General features: G+C 38.1%; 1 protein-coding gene across 2 annotated transcripts in view; it reads left to right on the top strand.

Moving 5' to 3' along the window:
* The first annotated feature begins 771 nt into the window (after positions 1 to 771).
* vapb (VAMP (vesicle-associated membrane protein)-associated protein B and C) overlaps positions 772 to 18637 on the top strand; it is a 31177-nt gene continuing 13311 nt past the window's right edge. For both annotated transcript variants that reach the window (XM_079884931.1, XM_079884930.1), the window contains exons 1-2: positions 772 to 1095; positions 10966 to 11118. In XM_079884931.1, the coding sequence (XP_079741057.1) occupies positions 1038 to 1095; positions 10966 to 11118 (211 nt within the window). In that variant the 5' untranslated portion in view covers positions 772 to 1037. The remainder of the gene's footprint in view (positions 1096 to 10965; positions 11119 to 18637) is intronic.

Raw genomic sequence — 18637 nt, 5'->3', positions numbered from 1 at the left:
TATATGTTATATTAGGATATATATTAAATAATAAACAGTCTAAGTATTAAACAGTTAATCAATATCAATAATATAATAATTCAATCTTTTTAATTATAAAAAGTATTTCTATTCTTGCAGTGCCATTTTTTTAGGTAGCCTACAAACATTCCATGTCTCTTAAACATAAGGCTCATTGAATATAAAATAATTATACAAAAATGTATGAAATTCTAATATATATATATATATATGAAGAGTTCAGATGCAAAAGCCTCTAAGTGCCATCTGAAATTTTCTTCTAGAATGATAATTTTTATAAAGCTTGTATATTTAAGTTAAGTAATTTCACTTAAATGACAATTAATAGGTAATTTGCATTGCAATTTAAGTGAAATTACTGAAATTAAATACACAAGCTTGATAAAAATAATCATTCTAGAAGAAAAATTCAGATGGCACTTAGAGGTTTTTGCATCTGAACTCTTCATATAGATAGATAGATAGATAGATAGATAGATAGATAGTTTTTAATTATATATATATATATAGGCCTAATATATTATAACATAATAAAAAACTTTTTAAATTATAAAAATGCTAGCATTTTCTTCAGTGGTCATTGCATGTTAATATAACAAATGCACATACTGTTCATATAACACTGCAAAAGTTACCGTAACATTTTCATAAGATGGTTCATGACAGATGACCCATAAAGACAGCCCACCCCCTCCCTCATTCTACTACACCCTCCTCTCCTCACAATCACATCAGTCGCCACTACTGAGTACTGCAGGGGCAGTGACGTCACGGCCAGCCTGCCTCCCTCTCTCTCTCTCTCTCTCTCTCCCACACACAGTCCCTTCCTGCTGCATCACAACAGTCGCTAGTGGATCGGGTAACTGAGCTATTTCCACTGCCTTGTGGAGTTTTTATTTCAAATAAATGTAACAGAAGTCCTCATCGACTAACAGCCTCAACCGTCAAGCCTGTCACCGTCAGTCCGAGCGGACGTCAGCGCAGCCAGTCTGAACGCGTTTCAAGCGCAGTGGGAGATGGCCAGGCCAGAGCAGGTCCTGCTTCTAGAACCGCAGCACGAACTGAGGTTCCGAGGTGAGTGCAGAGACTGACACAGCCGTGGACGAGCGCCTATAACGCCCAACACGAAGAGGGAGGGTCATTTTTTAGGGGGTTAAGGGCAGAAAGAGGCGGTGAGATGGCGTTTCTGACAGGCCTCAATCCTAGTAGTAATAATGATAATATGGCGCAGCGCGGTAATGATAAATCGCTCCAAACTAATTAGAATGACATCAAACGCCTTTCACAAGGAGTAGATTAAGTGCTGACTAGGTTTGCCAGAAGACTGACTAGCACGTTAGCTCGAGCTAGCCTGTTTAGGCCTTAACATACAGGCTCTACTGGTGGGCTGGTTAATTCGGTTAGTATGAAGCAGTTCAGTGTTGCCATGTTCGCTTTATTATTAGCGACGTTGCGTTTTTTCTTTTCTTCATACAAAATGGGCTGTTGATTTTACTATAGTCTTATTTACAGCAGCGTATATTTGCTTGTTAATGTTTCGCCTACTTGCATACAAAGTGTGTATGTCGTTATTTAGTGTTATATTTCTCTGATTGAATGACCGCTGTGAGTGAGCTGTCAAGGCGAGCGCTCATTTCTCCTCGTGTTCAGATGATCTGAAGGAGAAATGGTGCCTTTCGTTAGCATGAAGAACTGGGCCGCTTATTTTGACTTTTTTCGATATTTTTGGCTTATTTTTTCAGAACAGGTCGCATATTTTTCCAGCGAAATCTGGCAACACTGACAACAACCTACCTTGATGCTGCTTCCAGTCAGGAAGTCAATGGCACCATTGAAAAGACACCTGTACTATTACTCCACCTGACATGGATATATTGTGGATAATAATTATGTCCTAAACAAACTTATTTAGGTATTTTTGTGGTGATAAGTTGCCATGTTGTAGACTTTTAAGGTTTGGGGCTTTTAGTATAATGTAAGTTCATATTTGATGTTTACACAATTTCAGGGTTCATTTCATGGACTGGGAACACTAATTACTGTCGACATGAGACCAATGCCATATTGTTGTATGTTTACATTAGCATACTATTTATTAAAGCCTGCAAGAAATCAGCCAATAATAATGCTGTGGAGGCACTGACACCTCCCATGTGACCACCCTTAGTCAACAGGCTCCAATCTTGTTTTGTTCCTAAAATCTTCTTTTGTGTTCCATACAAGAGTAAAAGTCATACAGGTTTGGATTGGAATGGTGTAAGGGTGAGTGAATGATGACAGGGTTATCACTGGTGGACTACAACCCCTTTAAGGAGCTCAATGAAAGTGCATTGAGCTCAACTTTAACATTTACATTTATGCATTTGGCTGACACTTTAATCCAAAGCAGCTGGTATTGAAATCAAGTTATACATATTAGTTCATGCATTTGCTGGGAATGGGCAAAAGAGTGTTTGCCTCCCTCTGAATATTTCAAAATAATATCACACCGACTGATTTCCTAAAAGATTCTCTAATGTTAAAGTTTTGGCAAATCAACTTGCAATATCAGTGAAACAGCATTCCTTCTTTAGTCACCCTACCTTGGGCATATTTACATTTTTTTGTAAACTGTCAGGACACACCTTGTGAATTGTCTGAAGTTAACCAGGGACATTTTGTAAACCTATTTAATGTTATTGTTTGTGATGTTATGTCTTTAGTTCATTGTTTAGTAAGTGCTTTAAAGGTGACATATTATGGCCCTTTTCACAAGATGTATTATAAATCTGGTGTCCCCAGAATGTGTCTGGGTGTGTCATTTTTGGGTGTGACCAAAATCCGTTTTTGTGTGTCCCCCTTTAAATGCAAATGAGCTGCTGCTCCCCTCCCCATGTACAGAAGAGGGGCGATCCTTTACATGAGCTTCAGATACTCCGGGAATAACAAAGAATTTCAGTCAAATCTCAGAAATAACCTTGTAGCGGAGTGCAGCCTTACAGAGAGACTCAGGAAGAGATTGTAACTTTTAGACGCACCTGGACGTTTCTGAATGGTTAGTGGATACATGTATGTAGTTGTTGTGGAGTTACATTGATCAATCTCATCGACTTGCATGTACTGTCATGTTTAACTTTTACACAAGTTGACAGTTCCCTGAGGTCTTTATAAGACAGCTGTGACATCTTTTGGTCCAATAGTGTTCAGTGCTCGTCTGTCCAGCACCGAGTGAACAGTTTGCATGCTTTGCTTGAAAGTTTGCCATTGAGTTAGAACTGGTTACACTGTTGTCGCTTGAGAAAACCAAACGGTGGCGCCGTGGGTGGGAACGTGCAGATTAAGGGGCGGAAATATTATAATAAGATCCCCTTCCTACTTCAGAAGGGGAGCGAAATCTGATCGGCTTAATTTTAGACATGCTTGCAGAGAAAGGCTTACCGAAAACAAAGTTACTGGGTTGTCACTTTTCACGTTTTCAGGGTTGGTAGATGCACAGGAGACCCGGTTATAGCACTTAAACACGGAAAAAGTCAGATTTTCATGATATGTCCCCTTTAAAAAATGAGGGTGGTTCACCTACTGCTTGTTCACACCAGGAGCCTGTGAGGTGACGTTATGCCAGGTTCAGACAACACAATACTTTTGTCTGTTATGATTGTCTCTGTGTCAGAGTATAAGATTTTGACTCCTAAATCCTTTTTGCATCATAGACCATAAACACATCAGACTACAGTGTTTCCTCTAGGATTTTTTCCAGCTGTGGTGGCAGGACCATTTCCCCAGGGGGAGGGGGGCGTCGCCAATGAGTAATATTCCCACGGGCCACGCCCCCTTGCCCCAGGTGTTTAAACCTCCCTTAAGTATTATAATATGAAAGGCTCCAATTTAGAGCGGCAAAGCGAGTATACGCAGAATGATGCACTTGAAGCAACGCGAAAGTCACAGTGTGCAGCGTTTCGCATTGAAAAGTTTAGTGTATTATATCTATGCAACAGTTTATTGAGCCTTTTCTTTTAATAGTTTTAAATTACAGTTACAGTGCACATGAAGAACAATTCATAGTGCTCTCTACTCCAGTGCTGTAATCTAACAGACACCCAGGAGAAAGGAATATGATTTAGAGAGCGCAGTAAACTCCAGCGAGATAAAGTCATTTTATGTAAACCATAGACCTTTATCTACAAATAAAGTATAATAATGGGAACATTGATCTTGGAGAGAGTGTCATTGTGTTACTGTCGTAACTGAACGCGACGCGCTATTTTGAATGCTGAATGGAGAATGACTGAGGAGAGATGAGTTTCCTTTAACTTAACGACTTAAATATAAATTTTTACCTCACATTATGATATCAAATGACTTTAGAAGTCTTGGAATATAGTGCATGAAAACTTTATGGTGCTTTACAGTGGGGCTTTAATGGGGCTTAACAATAACACAATAGTATGCACAATATCGGACCTCACTGAGAAGCTGTAGGCGTGGCGGGATGATTTTTGGTGTGGCAGAATGAATGTAGCGGAAACACTGGACTACACGTTGCTTGCTGTCTTTAGTGATGTGCGTAATGTCATCAAAAAGGCTGAACTAGCAACTAGAAACAAGAGCATTGTAGGAAACTCAGAAGCGAAGACCAGGAGACTTGGTTGTATCTTCAAGAGGATTCTTTATTGAGAACACGAGCTGTCGGTTGCTGCAGTCATCAAGTCTGACTAAGGGAACTTTACATGGTATCTTATAGGCATTCAGTGGGCAGTCCTTAAAAGTGCTGACAGTCCTTAAAAGTGTTGACCTTACACACAGCCTTAGAAATGACCACTAAATCGAATCATCTAAAGACAATAGAGGCAATTACTCCCTACTGAAGATAATGGTACCCCCCCCCCCCAAATTGCATAAACATCACATGGTCACAATCATTCACACATAGTTTGACTCTCAGTAGGAAGATCAAAGATTGACAAAACCCCTTCAATGGAAAATATATTGAATCTAATCAGTAAATTGATGCCATCATGTTCACCTTGAATGCCCAATACAGTGTAGTTCACCTTAGTTTTTCATGTGATGTTATGTAAGATGTAGGGATCAGCAGATCTTAAACATATTCTTACATTTGTAATCCAACAGCGTAAACAAATAATGTGAAGTGGCATGTTAGCTTTAAGCCTGATTTATACTTTCGCCTGGCTCCGCTGACTGCATGCACACCTCTCCAAACGGACAAGCCGTTCATACTTAATGCGTTCGCCGTTGTACTATTCTTTGAAACGACGGGGCGACTCGGAGTCAGGAGTCAGGAATCAGTAGTGAGAAGTAAGGTACACATGTGACAGCTTGTTTTAGTACACTTCACCTAAACCACACTATAAAAGAATCATGTAAAATCCAGTTAACCTTAAGATTATTGCTTGTGACATTAGAACAAAATATATGGATATGAGAACATGTCTAAAACTAAATTTTACAATGTTTATTACATATTAAACATGGACCTTTATTTTCATTAAAAGGGCTTATTTCTGCTATAGTAGGCTCATTTTGTAAATGTAAGCAATTAATCTAGACACGCGCAAACTGGGACGTACCTCTTCGGCCAGATTCGCCTCCAAATCGGGCATCTTCAGAAGCAAAGCCACGCTGAAAGTCACAAAAAATGGCGTGCACACCGCCACACAAAATGGGGTCACACGCACTTCCGTCAACGGCACAATGACGACATTTTTGCCACCCAAGCAAACTTAATCAGCCTTAATGCTAATTCCAGTACTCACCGGGTTGCTGAAGCGCCAACATATATTGTATCGTCGTGGTAGTCCTTCTTCGAAACATCAGGCAGGAGTATTGTTACCATAGCTCCACTAACCTTCTCTCCATTGCATAATTCCACCTAGCAGCACCAATGACATTGTCTCTCTTTTGTTTCGCCATGATTGAAAGCTGTGTATGGAAGAGCTTCTGTACTCCTATTGGTCAGTGTCACAGATGTGACGTAACCCATTGTGGAGCACCGTAAAAAATTAAACATGCTAGTTCTGTTGGGACGTCGAAGCGTTGCAGATGTGGCGACGGTTGTCGTCCACTATGACATGCTGACACTATACGAGATAAAACGATAAATTCTTGCGTTCTGATGCCCATTGTCATTTACGAATCAGCACGACACCCTACGTCTAATGGATCGGGCTGATATTGTGTAGTCTGAACCCTGCATTAGACATGCTCTTAGTTGTAGGAGTTAAATATCAATGCCAGTCTAATGTTGAATGCCATTTGGTTTCCCCAACATATTTAGTATGTTGTCAATATACTTTTTTTTAAACTGTTTAATCTAATGGTTCCTGTCGCGTCTTTTGTTAGTTTCATGTTAACCTGCAGTTTTGTGGGGGGGGGGGGGGGGGGGGGGGGGGGGGGGGTGGGGTTTATTTATGAATAGACTCTGAAATGAACTGCTCACTCACAAAGTGCCTGACACATTGTGTTTTACAACAAGCCATATCTGATCTTTGCTTATCAACAGCCAAACCTTTGATAAGCATTGATATTCAAAGCTAATGAGTGTGTAACCATTGCACCATTTTATTGCTTCGTTTTCCTTTGGTGATCTTGCTTGTTGAGCAATACTGTTCTTGTGCACAATTCTTCTGAAATGATTTTTTCAACTGATGTCACCTAGGCCATGAAGGCTATTGGTTAATGCTAATGTCTTCAAAAGTATGTGTGCTGCTGTTTAAAGGGTTGCTTAGTAATCGTGTAAATGTTCATTTGTTGACATTAAATCAAGTCTATGCTGGGAATAAGGTCATTCTCTTCCAGGTTTCATTTTGGTTGTTAATCAATCACTAAAATTGAGGAAGATTAGCCTCAGTTGGTTCCACTGTGGAACGGTGTCAGTTCTAAAATGCTTCTCCAAAATTGTCCTGATTCAAAGGGTAGTCTATAATTACAGTAAAATTGTTGCCTGATGTGATTGTCCAAACGTTTTTGTTTCCGGCAGGCTTTTAGGTCTACTATATATTAATTTTTAGTTTGAGTTCTTTTCAGACAATGAAGAATGTCAAATTCCTCCCTCACATGTCAGACCTATTATTAATCGGTATATTGAATAAGTGGCAAGAGGAGTGGAACGCATGCAAGAAAAATAAGCAATATGAAAATTTCAAAACAGACTTTTAATCTCTCTTAAAACTAGATATGATCAAGTGGTATTCACCAGACATCGTATAGGTCATACAAGTTTGACTCAAGTTGAAGACCCAACTCTATGCATGTTTTGTAAGATTCCCCTCTCTGTTAAACATAGGCCTATTTTATTGGACTGTCCTGGGTTTAATACAAGTAGAATGCTCTTTTATGAAGTTATTTCACTTAAGGACTTATTTAGTGACTTACTTAAGGACAATTTATTACTAAATTGTGTAATATGACTTTTGGTTTGTTTGCTTGGTTTTATTGTATTTATATGATATTTGTATTTTTGTAATTTCATTTTTGCCATCAAAATAGCCTTAGATGCTGACATGGCATTAAATTAAACAATCTATCTATCTATCAGACAATTAATATGCTACTTTAGAATAATCAAAAATATACAAAAGCCTTATGGGCGTTGCAGAAATCATTTTCTTACTCAGTATTTTTTGGCTTGATTTTCAGTATCCTTAAAAGAAGATAAAATTACCTTATAAAGCAAAATGACATAAGATATGAAATCTTCAATGCCAGTGAACTAAATTTAGTGAGGTTTATGCACAAAACAAGGGGGAAAATGTAATTTGGTTTAGAAACATTTTCAATAGAGAGCAAGCTTATTTATTAACATATTTTTTCTTTCCTTTTCTCCCCTTTCTAAATAAGCTTGAAATTTAACCTCACTTAATTTTGTTAGATTTCTCTGCGGGGTGCGGAAACACTTAATATATAATCTTCACATAAATATAAGCGTCACAAGTTGAAAAATGTGCAGTTTTTATAAATGCATATTTATATTCTGTTGTTAGTATCATCCATTTTATGGATCATGATTTAATGCATATATATTGCCATAATTTAAACAAATTCTATGTAAAAGCTGTAAGTACTGCACAATTAAGGACAGTTTGACAGATTTGTTTTTCAAGAGTTAATTTAGCCGACATTAAATTATGAAGCTGACATTATATCAAAGCTAAAGAGATCTCAAATCCACTGCAGAGTTGGTAGGTGTAGTCCAAAGCTCAGTTGCAGGCTTATGTTTTATAAATGAGGTACAATGCGTTTGTTTCTCAGCACTGGACAAGGCTTCCCCCCAGAGAAGGCTGCCTGCATGGGTCATACACCATAAAGAAGCCAAAATCATCTTAAAGTTACACCACGCCTCCTGCCTCAGACTCCACCCCCCTACAATACACTTCATTGAAAAGTTAGTGATGCTCTCAAGTAGCAGGTGACTTCAGGTAACAATAACCCGAACGTCCAGGCATGCCACTTTATATTTAAAGCGCCTGAAGCTGAGACTCGTCTGTAGAGTTCAGGAAGTACCTCCAGCCAGTAATTATATGTCATTTTAGGAAGTATAAAGGGCAGTTTGAGATTTTGAGGTGGTCCAGGTGTAGTAGTAATGGGGCAAAGCTGTTAAAATAAGGTGACGTCTGTTTGATTTAGCAGGGCTGCACCTTTTTGGCCTGTTCCATCCGTTTAGAATCACTAATACCTTGAACTATGTGGTGAAATTATATAAGTGCTCATTGATTCAGAACTTGGATAACTGAATTATTGTATTGCTCATGAAACGGTCCTGTAATAAATATGTTTTAGGGCTATAAAGCAGGGTGTAAATGAGAGGCAGATGTTGAAATGCAGAGTTGGAAAGACGAGTCACATCTGCACACGTGCGGATGCCAAGTATCTCTCCATGTAGATGAACGCTGCATCACTGCAGACAGATGTGTTGGGTATTTCTGAGCTATACGAAAGGCACGCATAATCGCTCGAGGCTTTTTCCGCCGTTGTACCTTGTTTGGCAGGAAAACCTCTTCTACATTAAATGATGTGTACAGTGAGTTTTTTAATGTGCTCAGGGGACATATTTTTGTCTGCAGAATATCCTAGAACTTTCTTGAAGCTCAGTCTGACTCTAGAGGTCAAACTGAGGATCTTTTATGAAAAATATGTATGCATTAAAGTGAGACTACATTATGGTAACTATTAAGTACTATATAGGTGACTATAAAGGTGCAGCATTACTACAATTCTAAGCTTTAGGTGCAAGTGTTTTTTTATTTTATTGTTTTTTTTAGCCTATTTTTTTAATCTGATCTTAAAAATGTCAGCTTAATTCAAAAGCCATTATTTGTATATTGACGTTTGCGAATAAAACTATAATTTTACTGAAAGTCATACTTGTTATTTTTCATTTATATTATAATTTTAGATTAATTGATAACCCTTTTTTTTATGAGTACTTACAAAATTACTCCAAATGCCCATCCCTTCCATAAAAGGGCTTTTTTTTCATAAATAGTTTTTTGTTCTTCTTAGGCTCTTGGTATTGATTGGTGATGTCATTTACCTAATAAAATTAATACAGAGAATGATGCCTTTCCGCATGACTCATGCTTTGCAATTACTTATGCACTAATTCTATGAGGGTCTCCGGATAGGTCTGTATGAATGGAATTGACATGAAGCTTTTGGCCAGAATGGTCCATTGTTAGGCCTTGTGCAATGTTTGTCTCTCTTTTAAGGTTTTAAAGGCCCAAGGCGCTTAGTTCATCTGCGTCTTTTCCTCTGTAACACTCAACATAAAGCCTCAAACAACATAAGGCTCACTATGGGTTTCAAGTGTCTCAGCCTCTCAATAATTTAACTGGTTTAATAGAATTAACCTAGATGAGGTGTTGCATACTTGATGTGTGGTGCTGCCATATTACAAAGGGTGAAGGATGTTTGAGACAGAACTAACATGTATGGTTGTCAACGTGAAATCAAAATTGGCCCGATTTACTTTCTCAACACACATTTATGGTTATATTGTGCACAATTTCATTGTTTATCTCTGTAATCAATCATCAAAATGTAATAACTTGCTCTGCCTGATGGATAAAAGTCCCGTTTTATTTGTTTTTGCACATGGAACTGGCACATTATGGAAATAAAAAATGTGTTGCAAATTATTCTGTTTTATGTTGACTATGATAGAAAAAAGTTATCCTTGGATTTCTAGTGTTTATACACACATATATTTATAGTACTACTAAATTTAGGCCTATTTGCTTTTCTACATTTTTATTTTATTTCTTGTTACAGAGAAAAACATATCCCAGTTACTCCATATCAACGATTCAACCTTGTTTCCAGGTGAAATATTCGAAAGGGTGTTGGAAATAATTTGATTTCATCAAGAATTGTTTGGAAATAAATGTCATTAAAATGCAAACCTATTGAGAATGAGAGACAAAAACACAACCCCCGACCCCAAGATTTTGAAATTTTGAAGTGGTGACTTGTATGTAGTTCATATACAAGAACATATAGTTCACCATACAAGTCTCTGTTCATCACCACAGACATTAAAATGAATTGATTCTGTGATATTGACTGATTAGCGTCACCCTTTGGCAGGACAAATTCGCTTTGTTCCATTTTCCTGAAAATCACCCTTATTCTTTGCTGCAGTGTAAAACGAGTGCCAGGGTTGAGAACAGTACTGTGGTCTTTCGGCCTTTGATGTGCCGCTAATTTTGTAATGTGCCACTAATGTGATTTGTCTCGAATCATTATGTCTTGGTGGGGTGAAATCGGTTACAAGGTTGTAAATCGATGCGGTCACTTAGAGCAGTCTGGCTGCAGATATAGTTTGAGATGTTTTTGCAGCAAGCCATCACCCAGCACACACTGGCAACTGCATGGCAATGCGCTAACAACCACAGAGCAACACCTGAGTTTTGAATGTAACAATTGAATGTCCTGTCTTTCTCCCCTCAGGTCCATTTACAGATGTGGTGACCACCACCCTAAAGCTCGCTAATCCCACAGACAGAAATGTGTGCTTTAAAGTAAAGACGACTGCACCGCGCCGGTACTGCGTGCGGCCAAACAGCGGAGTGATTGATGCCGGAACCTCCATCAACGTCTCTGGTAAATACACCTCATTTTTCTTAAAATTAGCATTTTGATACCATTTATCACTCTTGATTTAAACTGTCAAAGCTTCCAAATGACGACAAGAATGTTGTTGCCTTCATAGTTCTTCTTGTTGTTGTTGTTATTATTATAATTATTATGGGTGTAACGATAAACTCAGTGCACGATTCGATATGTATCACGATACTGGGTTCATGATACGATACGCAACACAATATTTTGAACAAAATTAAAAAATGAAACTGAAATTCAAATAACAATTTATTTCCAAAACATTAACAATTTTCAATAACTTTGTTGTACATACAACTTCATAAAGAATTAACAATATTTCAAGATTCAATTGAACCTTCTGTATGTAAATTACCAATTGACTAGGTTTGTCTGAACAATAAAACTGAATTTTAATTGGGATAGCTGAAACCTAAGAGAGAACAGGTAAAGCAGTAAAACAGTTGTGACACCAGAATAAAAATATTCATGATTCTGAACCTGAAAATACAGAATTATACTATGCATAGTAGGCTATAAATAATGTAAGCCCTTTTTTACTGGTAAAATCAGACAATATCAGGACCCACAAATATTACCCCATTGCATTATTATACATTATTAGTAGTTAATTAGGGCCCGAGCACCGATGGTGTGAGGACCCTCTTGGAATTGCTCTGTTTATTATTAGGGCCCGAGCACCCATGGTGTGAGGACCCTCTTGGAATTGCTCTGTTTATTATTATTATTATTATTCTTCTCCGCATTGAATTGCATTTTTGAGGGCCTAAACATGCGCGAAAACTCACGAAACTTTGCACACGCGTCAGAACTGGCGAAAATTTACATCTGATATAGGTTTCAGAATTGGACGGGGCAAAATGGCTCGATAGCGCCACCTATAAAAGTTCAACGGAGTGCGCCTCCCGCAACGTTCCACGTACGTGCACGAAATTCGGTACATACGTGTAATGACCTAATACCTACAAAAAAGTCTCTTGGAGCATAGCCCTAAACACAACAGGAAGTCAGCCATTTTGAACTTCCTCTCAGATTTTTGTGCAGTTTTTGCCATTTTCAGGCCTCGTACTTTAACGAACTCCTCCTACAGTTTTAATCTGATCATCTTCAAATTTGGTGAGTGTAATCTTAAGGCTTTTGCGACGTTAAATTGCGAAGATCTTGAGTTTTCGTCAAAGGGCGGGTCCTCGGCGGCCTTACAAATTTCGATGTTTCGCCATGAAACAGGAAGTTGCTGTAACTCAGGCATGGAATGTCCAATCTGCCCCAAACTTCACACTTTTGATAAGCGTTCTGTCCTGAACACATGACCATGCTCATATTCAGTTACAGTCATAGCGCCACCTGCTGGCAACAGGAAGTGACATGTTTAACACTGATATGGACTCCTAATAACATATAAAAAAGTGCCAGCAAGTGCTAAACATGCTAACAACATAATAGAAGCATGCTAAAACATGCTAGCAAACTCTTAGCTAAGTGCTAAAGCATGCTATTATTGCAATTAAATAGGAATTTGCTGTAACTCAGGCATGGAATGTCCAATCTGCCCCAAACTTCACACTTTTGATAAGCGTTCTGTCCTGAACACATCTACATGAGAAAATTCAGTTATAGTAATAGCGCCACCTACTGGTAACAGGAAGTGACATGTTTAACACTCTTGTGGTCTCCTAATAACATATAAAAAAGAGCCAACAAGTGCTAAACAGGTTAGCAACATACTAGAAACATGCTAGCAAACACTTAGCTAAGTGCTAAAGCATGCTATTACTGCAATTAAATAGGAATTTGCTGTAACTCAGGCATGTAATGTCCAATCTGCCCCAAACTTCACACATTTGATAAGAATCATGGCCTGAACACATGTCTATGCTCAAATTCAGTTATAGTAATAGCACCACCTACTGGCAACAGGAAGTGACATGTTTAACACTTTGATGCCGTTCTAGCAACATGTTAAAAATGCCATTGAGTTCTATACATGCTAGAAACATGTTAAAACATGCTAGCAGTACTTAGCTAAGTGCTAAACCATGCTAATTCAATGAAACAGGACTTTGTTGTTACTCAAGAAGGCAATGTACAATCTACCCCAAACTTCACACGTTTGATAAGAGTTATCTCTTGAACACATGTCCATGCTCATATTTAGTTATAGTCATAGCGCCACCTGCTGGCAACAGGAAGTGACGTTTAACACTGTTCTTGACTCCTAATAACATATAAAAAAATGCAAGTAGGTGCTAAACATCCTACCAACATACTAGAGACTTGCTAAAACATACTAGCAAACACTTAGCTAAGTGCTAAAGAATGATATTACTGCAATTAAATATGAATTTGCTGTAACTCAGGCAAGGAATGTCCAATCTGCCCCAAACTTCACACTTTTGATAAGCGTTCTGTCCTGAACACATGATCATGCTTACAGTCATAGCGCCACCTGCTGGCAGCAGGAAGTGACATGTTTAACACTGTTATGGACTCCTAATAACATATAAAAAAGTGCCAGCAAGTGCTAAACATGCTAACAACATACTAGAAACATGCTAAAACATGCTAGCAAACTCTTAGCTAAGTGCTAAAGCATGCTATTATTGCAATTAAATAGGAATTTGCTGTAATTCAGGCATGGAATGTCCAATCTGCCCCAAACTTCACACATTTGATAAGAATCATGGCCTGAACACATGTCTATGCTCAAATTCAGTTATAGTAATAGCGCCACCTACTGGCAACAGGAAGTGACATGTTTAACACTTTTATGCCGTTCTAGCAACATGTTAAAAATGCCATTGAGTTCTAAACATGCTAGAAACATGTTAAAACATGCTAACAATGCTTAGCTAAGTGCTAAAGAATGTTAATTCAATGAAACATGACTTTGTTGTTACTCAAGAAGGCAATGTCCAATTTGCACCAAACTTCACACGTTTGATAAGAGTTCTGTCCTGAACACACATCCATGCTCATATTCAGTTATAGCCATAACGCCACCTACTGGCAACAGAAACTGACATGGTTAACACCGTAATGCAGTACTAACCACATAATTATTGTGTACTAAGCATGCTAGAAACAGACTAAACATGCTAGCAACACTTAGCTGAGTCATGAAGCATGCTATTATCACCATTATACAAAACATTTTGTAACTGACTTTGACATACTCTTACTATATATACCTCCTTAAATGTACATTTCCCAACCATGCTCTGTCTTCCTAAAGCCACCGAGTGTTGATGGCACGGGTGCGAGGGCCCTTTCATCGCTGCTTGCAGCTTTAATTATTATTATTATTCTTCTCCGCATTTAATTGCATTTTTGAGGGCCTAAACATGCTCGAAAACTCACAAAACTTTGCACACGCATCAGAACTGGCGAAAATTTACATCTGATATAGGTTTCAGAATTGGACGGGGCAAAATGGCTCGATAGCGCCACCTATAAAATTTCAACGGAGTGCGCCTCCCGCAACGTTCCACGTACGTGCACGAAATTCGGTACATACATGTAATGACCTAATACCTACAAAAAAGTCTCTTGGAGCATAGCCCTAAACACAACAGGAAGTCAGCCATTTTGAACTTCCTCTCAGATTTTTGTGCAGTTTTTGCCATTTTCAGGCCTCGTACTTTAACGAACTCCTCCTACAGTTTTAATCTGATCATCTTCAAATTTGGTGAGTGTAATCTTAAGGCCTTTGCGACGTTAAATTGCGAAGATCTTGAGTTTTCGTCAAAGGGCGGGTCCTCGGCGGCCTGATAAATTTCGATGTTTCGCCATGAAACAGGAAGTTGTTGTAACTCAGGCATGGAATGTCCAATCTGCCCCAAACTTCACACGTTTGATAAGAGTTCTGTCCTGAACACATGACCATGCTCATATTCAGTTATAGTCATAGCGCCACCTGCTGGCAACAGGAAGTGACATGTTTAACACTGTTATGGACTCCTAATAACATATAAAAAAGTGCCAGCAAGTGCTAAACATGCTAACAACATACTAGAAGCATGCTAAAACATGCTAGCAAACTCTTAGCTAAGTGCTAAAGCATGCTATTATTGCAATTAAATAGGAATTTGCTGTAACTCAGGCATGGAATGTCCAATCTGCCCCAAACTTCACACTTTTGATAAGCGTTCTGTACTGAACACATCTACATGAGAATATTCAGTTATAGTAATAGCGCCACCTACTGGTAACAGGAAGTGTCATGTTTAACACGTTGATGCCATTCTAGCAACATGTTAAAAATGCCATTGACTTCTAAACATGCTAGAAACATGTTAAAACATGCTAGCAATACTTAGCTAAGTGCTAAAGCATGCTAATTCAATGAAACAGGATGTTGTTGTTACTCAAGAAGGCAATGTCCAATCTGCGCCAAACTTCACACTTTTAATAAACGTTCTATCCTGAACACATGACCATGCTCATATTCAGTTACAGTCATAGTGCCACCTGCTGGCAACAGGAAGTGACATGTTAAACACTGTTGTGGACATATAAAAACATATAAAAAAGTGCCAGCAAGTGCTAAACATGCTAACAACATACTAGAAACATGCTAAAACATGCTAGCAAACACTTAGCTAAGTGCTAAAGCATGCAAATGCTGCAATTAAATAGGAATTTGCTGTAACACAGGCATGGAATGTCCAATCTGCCCCAAATTTCACACGTTTGATAAGAGTCATGGCCTGAACACATCTACATGAGAATATTCAGTTATAGTAATAGCGCCACCTGCTGTCAACAGGAAGTGACATGTTTAACACTGTTGTGGTCTCCTAATAACATATAAAAAAGAGCCAGCAAGTGCTAAACAGGTTAGCAACATACTAGAAACATGCTAGCAAACACTTAGTTAAGTGCTAAAGCATGCTATTACTGCAATTAAATAGGAATTTGCTGTAACTCAGGCATGGAATGTCCAATCTGCCCTAAACTTCACACGTTTGATAAGAATCATGGCCTGAACACATGTCTATGCTCAAATTCAGTTATAGTAATAGCGCCACCTACTGGCAACAGGAAGTGACATGTTTAACACGTTGATGCCGTTCTAGCAACATGTTAAAAATGCCATTGAGTTCTAAACATGCTAGAAACATATTAAAACATGCTAGCAATACTTAGCTAAGTGCTAAAGCATGCTAATTCAATGAAACAGGACTTTGTTGTTACTCAAGAAGGCAATGTACAATCTACCCCAAACTTCACATGTTTGATAAGAGTTATCTCTTGAACACATGTCCATGCTCATATTTAGTTATAGTCATAGCGCCACCTGCTGGCAACAGGAAGTGACGTTTAACACTGTTCTTGACTCCTAATAACATATAAAAAAATGCCAGTAGATGCTAAACATCCTACCAACATACTAGAGACATAATAAAACATACTAGCAAACACTTAGCTAAGTGCTAAAGAATGATATTACTGCAATTAAATATGAATTTGCTGTAACTCAGGCATGGAATGTCCAATCTGCCCCAAACTTCACACTTTTGATAAGCGTTCTGTCCTGAACACATGACCATGCTTATATTCAGTTACAGTAATAGCGCCACCTGCTGGCAACAGGAAGTGACATGTTTAACACTGTTATGGACTCCTAATAACATATAAAAAAGTGCCAGCAAGTGTTAAACATGCTAACAACATACTAGAAACATGCTAAAACATGCTAGCAAACTCTTAGCTAAGTGCTAAAGCATGCTATTATTGCAATTAAATAGGAATTTGCTGTAACTCAGGCATGGAATGTCCAATCTGCCCCAAACTTCACACTTTTGATAAGAGTCATGGCCTGAACACATCTACATGAGAATGTTCAGTTATAGTAATAGCGCCACCTACTGGCAACAGGAAGTGACATGTTTAACACGTTGATGCCGTTCTAGCAACATGTTAAAAATGCCATTGAGTTCTAAACATGCTAGAAACATATTAAAACATGCTAGTAATGCTTAGCTAAGTGCTAAAGAATGCTAATTCAATGAAACATGACTTTGTTGTTACTCAAGAAGGCAATGTCCAATTTGCACCAAACTTCACAAGTTTGATAAGAGTTCTGTCCTGAACACACATCCATGCTCATATTCAGTTATAGTCATAACGCCACCTACTGGCAACAGAAACTGACATGGTTAACACAGTAATGCAGTACTAACCACATAATTATTGTGTACTAAGCATGCTAGAAACAGACTAAACATGCTAGCAACACTTAGCTGAGTCATGAAGCATGCTATTATCACCATTATACAAAACATTTTGTAACTGACTTTGACATACTCTTACTATATATACCTCCTTAAATGTACATTTCCCAACCATGCTCTGTCTTCCTAAAGCCACCGAGTGTTGATGGCACGGGTGCGAGGGCCCTTTCATCGCTGCTTGCAGCTTTAATGTAGTACTGTTACTGAAACTCTGTAAACTAATTTTTTTTCTAACGCAGTACACTTTCAATGCAGGTATTCGTTGAATATCTTACACAGATAAGATGATCTTTTAAGTTTTAGGGGAATTGACTTTAAATGTAGGGATCTGAAATCTCGCAGATTTCATAAAACATATATCTTCATTTGTTTGGAAGATGAACGAAAATCTTTCAGGTTTGAAACAACATGAGGGTGAGTACCAAATGACAGAATTTACATTTTTGGGTAATTTATACTTTATAAATACAGTAAGCTGAGTCTTGGATTCTTGGACGGAATAAATAAATAGAGAAACAGAATAGAACTAGTAATGCTTATGAAGGAAAAGGTCCGTGAGAGTGATTTTATGCCTCTTTGGGATGGCACTACCAAGTGCCGTTAACTTTAAGTATAGTGGTGCAGAGCCAGTGGTTGTTCTGTAGGCAAACACAGCCTTGAATTTGATGCTAGTGGCTATTGGCAGCCAGTGCAAACTGGTGAAGAGAGGTGTGTGCGCTCTCTTCCACTCTTGCTCTGGCGTTCTGGATCAGTTGAAGAGGTTTGACAATACATGCTGGAAGGCCTGACAAGAGAGCATTACAATAGTCCAATTTGGATAGAACAAGAGCTTCGACAAGGAGTTGTATAGCATGCGCCGTTAGGAAGGATCTAATCTTCCTAATGTGCAGGACCAGGCCGTTGTAGCAAAATGGACTGTGAAGCTTAACTGATCAACAATCACAACTCCAAGATTCCTGGCTATACTGGAAGGAGTAATGGTTGATGAACCAAGTTGAATGGAGAGGTTGTGATGAATTGAATTGAATTAAATAAGATATTAAAGTGTTGATATTAAATAAGAATAAATATTAATTTACACGTATATAAAAGTGTTATTGTTATTACTACCTCTACTTATTCTTATTCTTACTATTTATTCATATTTTTTTAATATATGTTTGTATTTATTTATTATTCTTTTCTTATTTATATTAATATTATTTATTGTTGTGCTTGCGTCGTAATTAATAATAATAGTTATTTAAAATTAATATTCATTTGTAATT

This window comes from Squalius cephalus (assembly GCF_949319135.1).
Source record: "Squalius cephalus genome assembly, chromosome: 10".
Lineage (NCBI taxonomy): Eukaryota > Metazoa > Chordata > Actinopteri > Cypriniformes > Leuciscidae > Squalius > Squalius cephalus.
This window is presented reverse-complemented; position numbering and strand designations above follow the sequence as displayed.